Source organism: Oxyura jamaicensis, chromosome 3 (genome assembly GCF_011077185.1).
Source record: "Oxyura jamaicensis isolate SHBP4307 breed ruddy duck chromosome 3, BPBGC_Ojam_1.0, whole genome shotgun sequence".
Taxonomy (NCBI): domain Eukaryota; kingdom Metazoa; phylum Chordata; class Aves; order Anseriformes; family Anatidae; genus Oxyura; species Oxyura jamaicensis.
The window spans coordinates 94118298-94125294 of record NC_048895.1 but is presented as its reverse complement, the minus strand read 5'-3'; the positions used below and the strand labels follow the sequence as shown (position 1 = coordinate 94125294).

Here is a 6997-nt window from a genome sequence, read left to right as displayed (position 1 = left end):
TTCACAAATTTCAATAAACATTTTAAAACACTCTATAAATATAATTTGTTCTTGTCTCATAAATGTCTCTAAACTCCACCACCCTTCATAATTAGAGCCATTTCCCTAGTAGCTAATGTATTCCCAAGTCCTTAAAAAAAAGTCTAAAAGGTTGGAAACAAGCAGAAAAAAAAAAAAAAAAAAAAAAGACATATGAGAAGACTGAACCTGTTTTGATTTTGATGGACACCAGATGTGCTGCAGTCTGAGGTACTGTGAAGTTTTTATTGCCACTTGTTTTGTAATACTGTCCTCCCAGACTTGTCCCAATAAAAAAGGTATTTCGCTCAGCACAGCTTGCCCCACAGGTAGGGCAGGGGCCAGTCGGGGCTGCCAATGTTGTATTGACTCCAAAGACTAGGCAGTGTGTGGAGCCACAGCTACTGAAGGAACCAGCTGTGAACTGTGGCTCCAGACTTGATGTCCCTCATCTCCTCCTTGCAGGGTTGGCAGTGGGGATGTGTTGGTGCCTCCCTCTGCAAGGTGTGGGCTGGTAGTCCCTGAGACATGGTGCCGACAGCAGAAAGGTTGGGAAAGTTAGATATGAATTATGGAAAAAAAAAAAAAGTATAGAAACCTTTGCCAAAGATCTCAAAGACAGATCATTAAATTCAGGAAAAATAATCCTATTTGGCACACTATGTTTTTTAAACAGATGTTAGGGAATGGATAGCTCCTGATGAAGTACAGCTTACAGAAGTGGTCAGAAAATAGGGTGATATGTAGGAAAGGATGCTGAAGGATTTGTTACAGCTTGCAATGAAAGACCTGAACAGTGGCTGGAAAAAGCAGTGAGGTACCTTCAAAATACACATCTGAAACTGGGTCAAGCAGTACAGCTGTAGGACTGGTGGCATGAAATGCTACCAAAGTGCAATGGTAGTGAGCTAATTTGTAGAAAGAAATGATGCTTTTTATTAGATCAATGAAACAGTAAGGATTTTATTTTATTTTATTTTATAGGAAAAAAAAAAAAAGAGCAGAGGTGGGTCTGCAGGCACAAAAGCCCTTCCTCAGTTCTAAAAGAGAAGATAAAGAGGCAATCAGCATGGTAGCCAGAGATGGAGAGTTAGCCCCATTGCCAGAAGCGGATGATAGAGAGGAAATGTTAACCCAGTCACCGTAATGGGTACAGGTTAAAAAACATGTCGTTGTTGCAGTAGCTGGGGTTTGTACAGTGCTTTGCCTCTTCCTCATCTCGTTGGCTTCCCTTGAGGAGTGCCGGGAGGTGGTGCTGGTGGTGGTGGTGGTGGTGGCGGCGTGACCCCACCAGGCAGGGCCCTTGCTGAGGCGGGGGGTATGGTGGAGGAGGGAACGTATGGCAGCCACTGCTGTAGGCCAGAGGGCCTTTTCTCTTGCAGGATTCATCCCCCAAAGGGCCAGCACTGGGCCTGAGGGGGTTATGGACAGCCTTTGTCACCGGTGGCACGCCGGGGACATGCTGGGTGCCTCTCCAGACCTGTGTGCGTGAGTCGCCATGGGCAGGGTGTGCCCGGCCCTCCTCGTCCTCCCCAGCCGCCCTCAGGTACGGCAGCTGCCCAAAGCAGCTGCTCGGTGTCTGCTCTGGAGAGCTTTTTCTTAAATGTCCCCCAAAGTTGGCAGGTAGCACGTAACCATCCGGCTTGGAAAGCAGCAAAGGCAAGGCCTCCTGGGTGGGCATCTCACCTGTCAGAGACTTGGGAAAGGAAGGTGTGGTTTAGTGAAACGCGGCCCACTTTAGCAACATTAAACAACAGCAGGTCAATGTGTCCAAAAGGCATTCAATTAACGTGGGTAATGAAGCAGGCACAGCAGCATGGCCTCCTTTTAGAGTAGTGCCTGGGGGCTCTGGGACAAACCAAACGGGCTCTGATGTCACGGCTGTGGGCTTGGTTCATCAGTTTTTGCCCAAATCCTTATTTAATATTAAATAACCACTAGATCTTACATTCACAGCTCTCAGGATACACTGAAGAAGCACATGAAAATGAAATTATTCTAATATTAATTCTAATTTGCTTCCATGGAATTTAAATTGTTTCTATAGTCTTTGAAAAAAATGGAAAAGATTTTTGTAACTGATTGTTTTGAAGTGACCTTTCCGATCCAATATTATGCTCCAGTGTTTTAAGAATCTTTACTTCTATTTTTAACTGATTTTATTATTATTATTTTTTATTTTTTGGGAGCCACAAACAGTTATTCATTCAAGGAGGGAACAGTACACTGGAATTATTCTTCTGAGTCATTTTTTTTTTTTTCCTGGATAATTTTCAACTTCTTTAAATGCCCTAATTATTGGATTATAATTTTACACACTTTAATTCCTTTCACAACGCTCACTCTGTGCTATCATTTCTGATTAGTACTTACAGGTCTCACTTCTTTGTAATCCTGCTTTTGCATACATTTAATTATAGTGATTTTCTGACTTGTTGACTGCCAGAGTAGCAAAGCTCCTTTTAGCTGCTCTCCCCTTACAAGGAGAAGAAATTCCAGTGACCTGATGTAGGACCAGCCCATCTTCAGCTAAAAAACAGGTGATGCCATAGAGAAAACATCTTACATATCACTTTTTCTATTTTGGTCTCATGTATTTTCTACAGTTTTCCTGTCTCGTATCTTGTGAGCACATCAGGATTGAATTTTCTAAGGAGAAAATTCAGCAACAAACTCTGCATGTGCAATCAGACTGCTATGTTGCCTCACATCTGTTCATGGCAAAAACAGGAATACAATGGGTCATTTCCAAGACAAACCTGCCTGAAAGGAATGAACTGAAAAGCCAGCTGAGGGTAAATGGAATCACCCTGACTCCATAGTGTCAGAGCAGCTGAAGAGTGGGCTGTTAGATACTTATTAGATAGATAGATATTTATTAGGTGATATGTAGGAGTAGGAACTACACCTACACAACATGAAGTCAAAAAAAAATAATAGGAAGATGTTGCAGAAAGATGTTGTAGAAAGAGAAAGGCAAGGAGGGTCCTACCTACTAGACATGTAGACTTGGGAATAAAAGAAAAAAAAGCCACGTGGCTCAGTAGGTGGGGATTAATTCAGTGTGATCGTAAGAACATAATTAAACCAACAGTATGAAAATCATTGTTTCAGTACATATAACATAATAACATGGAATTTCATCTCTTTGTGTTCCCATAAACTTGTGCCAAGATGTCACTGTCTGTCCATCCAACATCCATTCTCCAACTGGCTGACCCCAAGTCAGTGTGTTTTCATCAGTGTCACTCCTTAGCTCTGTTTTTAGTGTTCTTTTTAATATTTCCAGCAGAAATAGGTTCAGCTTCTAAATTCATATTCCATTCAAATGGATTTGCCTTCCTCTGCTCACTCTTTATTTCTTGGACACCTGGATTCCCCAGCTTCCTCATGTCATTTAAGAAGGCTGTCCCCACCTGATCCTATTATCCCTTTCCTCTGTGGACAAAGGGGCTTTAAGTGCTATCCTTAACTCCAGGCTGGGGAGGATACACCATCTCCAGCACATCAAAAGACAAACTGCATGGGAAGACTGGTGGTGTACAGGTGGGTGTCACACAATCTTTGCAAGGAATGTCACTAGAGTCAGGCTCACCCTCACTGCTCTATGTGGTTCCCTCCATCGGGCACACAATGGTCTATGGGATTTGTGTAGATGCTGTGTTCCACAAGTGCTTCCACACCCAGCTGCTCAGGCAGAGATGATGTTTTAACAGTGCTTCTCTGAGTCCTGCAAAGCACCCTGTCCTTCTGGAGACCTGGTGGAGCAAGCAAGGCACACCAGGCAGAGGTGATGCACCTTTCCCTTGCCAGCCCTGGCAAAACCCAGGGGAGATGAGCAGAGGTGGAGGATGCTTTTGCTCTTCTGCAGCACCTCATCCATGTCTTCAGAGGATCCTGGGACACATACCAATCTGGAGAAAATGTGTCCTTCCTGTCTTCCCAGGGCTGTCTCCCTGGTGCCCTCATAGCCCCTGAAGGTCTTCAGGTGGCTGAATCCCACTCAGGGGCAACTGTCTGCAGGAGATCATCTCCCTCCCTGATGAGCATTAAGTTTTTGAATAAAGAAATCCAGGCTTGCTACTGAAGTAACAGCATTTTCTTAAAGTTGGGGGACTGGAGGAAAAAGGTGAGGACGAGTGGATTTGCCTTATAAATGGAGTTCGTTCTGTCTAGATGCCATACTCAGTATAAAATAGACATACAATACAGGTAATAATATATATTGTATTCAGCTGTAAAATACTATACAGTGCATGTATGTATGTGTACTCCAGTTAAACTCAAATTAAAACCTACTAATATTCTCCTTAAGTGTCAATACTGGTTAGACCAAATATCCAATTACTTTCTTCTCAGATTTATTTATAAATAATTTAATTTCTGGGGCAGTGCTAACGCAACACTTGTAGGAAAATTTTCTAAAGACAACTCTTGCATTTCAAAACAGGAAAGAGCTGGAGCTCCAAAGCTGTATCCACACCACTAAATAAAATGAGGCCAAGGACTGTCTGCAAGCATGAGTTCACACTGGCCAAAACCGTGCCAAGGACCATGTGAATAGTGAAGTGATAGTCCTCCAGCCCTGCTTTGTTTATCAGTATAGATGTAGTCTCCTGCTGCCACCAGGCTCGAAGGGGCTCTGGCTGGGGGATGCTGGCAATTGACAGCAGTGCTGATCTGAGCAGGATGCTCAGGACACCCCCTGCTCCTTCTTCACCTGGTAGTATGCAGAGACATAAACCCTGCTCCCACCAAAACCAAAGCCTAGCTAACCTCCTCAGTAAAGTGTGTTGGACTTTGGATCCCTTGCCCTGCAATTTCATTTATTGGTAATGAAAGTTACCTTGATCTCCCGGAGTCTTTTTAACCTTGGAGAAGGTGGAGAAAAAGCTGTCTGTGCTTTTTGGACTGATCTCCGTGCTTCAGCTTCTAGTTTTGTTTCTGGACGTGGATGGTCATGAGCCCCTTTGGACTTTAGAAAGTAATTGTGATATGTTAAAGTTAGCAACAACCTTGTTATTAATCTTAAGGGAGAAAAATATATATATATATTTTTTTTTTCTGGACTGGACAAAAACATACACATGGCCTTGTTTAATGCTTTGTATTTGATAAGACTTATTTAATGTGAGCTCAGGTAACAAATGGATCTTAAATAAAGTGTGATGGGGCAGAAGTTCCCTTAAATGAGTAAAAGCACAATAAACCAGTACACCACATTTATATGCAGAAGAGACACCCCACACTGGAGACCCAATTGAAGCCACAGTGTCAGCCGAAGCCTGGCTACAATGCCCCTACAGTCATTTTCAGTCTTCCTAGATTTCAGACAGCTTTATCAGGACATTAATTTCCATTAGCTTCCACTGAGAATTAATCTTTTTTTTTTTTTTTTTTTTTTTTTTTTTTTAACCTGCATGTAAGTGAAAGACAACTGTAAAGACTCAGAAGACTGGAAAACAGGAGACAACACAAAGTGTTTGTGGAACTAACCTGGGAGTGTGGCTTCCCAAAATATTGCCCGTTATATAAATATTTGCATGCATTGTTTTCCAGGTATAAGTTGCATATAACGCATAGATGGCATTTTCCATGGACAACCCCTTGAGATAACCTCATACCTATACATGTTTTTTTGGAAAGGTTGATGTAATATGGCAGTCCTGATTCTTGAGTGTTTATTTTTTCCTATATACCTGAGGCAAAGTGCTTCAAAATCAACAGGTTTTGGTGAGAGCCTAAATGAAAAATGTAATGTACTGTAAAATCATAGAAGCATAAAGTAATTTAGGTTGGAAGGGACCTTTGGAGACCTAACTCAACCTCTGCAGGGGTACCTTCAGAGTTAGATAAGGTTCCTCTGGACCTTCCATACTCATTGTGAAAACTTTTGTCCCTACAACCATTTGACCTTGTCATATTCAATGACCCTTATTTGTTGGAACAAATGATCCTTAATAAATATATATATACATAATGTATTTAAAATTAACCTGCATAATGTAAGGTAGTCGTATACCAACCTGAAAAAATATGAACTGGCCTTCATGCCTCCAGAAGTTGGTAACGGGGTAACCACCATGGCCTCGGCAGGAAAGGAGCCGCAGGGGTCCATTGCAGTTTGGACAGCATTTCCCTGGAGCAAAAACAGTGGGAAATAGTTCCTATGAAGCACCAGTCAGATGAATCCCATCCGATACAAGGGTTCATTGGTGGTGGATTGCCACTTCTAGTCTGGGGGCTAGAAAATACACTAGGGAAAAGCTATGTAAAAAAAAATAAAACGTAAATAAAACTTAATATAAGCAAACAAATTACCTTCATTCTGTTTCATTATTAAATATAACTGGCAAAGATTATTGCTATTATAGCTTTATTCTGATTTATTGTGGTCATTTATTTCTAAAGAAAGGGCTTTTACCTTCAGAGTTTCACTTTTTTTTTTTTTTTTTTTTTTTTCCCAGTTAATTTAATTTGGAAGTGGAATGTCAAATATGTTCTTGTCTGATTATTTTAGAGGACATCATTCTGACCTCACTGAGTACCTGAGCAAAGCCTTTCTTTAGCTGAAATGTTCATCAGTTTCAGAAATCAGTATGTGCTAGCTCTAGTGAGCAGTCAAGAAGTGTTTGGAATAGTTTCATTAAGAATGTGTGTCCAGCTCATCTTCTGTGTTTGCACTGTTTTGTCTGGTGACGTGGGTATGAGGCCTGTTTTCCAGTCATTTTAGTTTATGAGCATCTTTTTTTTCCTGCAAGACTCTCCTGAGTTACTCTTTGGCCTATGAAATAATGAAGCCACCACTCAGGTCACCAGGAACTGTGCAGCAGGAAGGTGCCTGTGCTGCACAGCTTTCTCAGGAGCCTCTCTCGTGGGCCTGAGAAATCAGCCTCTAACCAATTTCCATCAGAAGTACAGATTAAGAAAGAAAAAGAAAAGAAAAGAAAAGAAAAGAAAAGAAAAGAAAAGAAAAGAA

At 41.6% G+C, this 6997-nt stretch overlaps 1 protein-coding gene across 1 annotated transcript in view; it reads right to left on the bottom strand.

Annotated features, from left to right (window-relative positions):
• Positions 1 to 245: 245 nt before the first annotated feature.
• GCM1 (glial cells missing transcription factor 1) overlaps positions 246 to 6997 on the bottom strand; it is a 9136-nt gene continuing 2384 nt past the window's right edge. The window contains exons 3-5 of the mRNA XM_035323034.1: positions 6045 to 6157; positions 4865 to 4993; positions 246 to 1714 (exon numbers count right to left, since the gene is read on the bottom strand). Of these exons, the coding sequence (XP_035178925.1) occupies positions 1157 to 1714; positions 4865 to 4993; positions 6045 to 6157 (800 nt within the window). The 3' untranslated portion in view covers positions 246 to 1156. The remainder of the gene's footprint in view (positions 1715 to 4864; positions 4994 to 6044; positions 6158 to 6997) is intronic.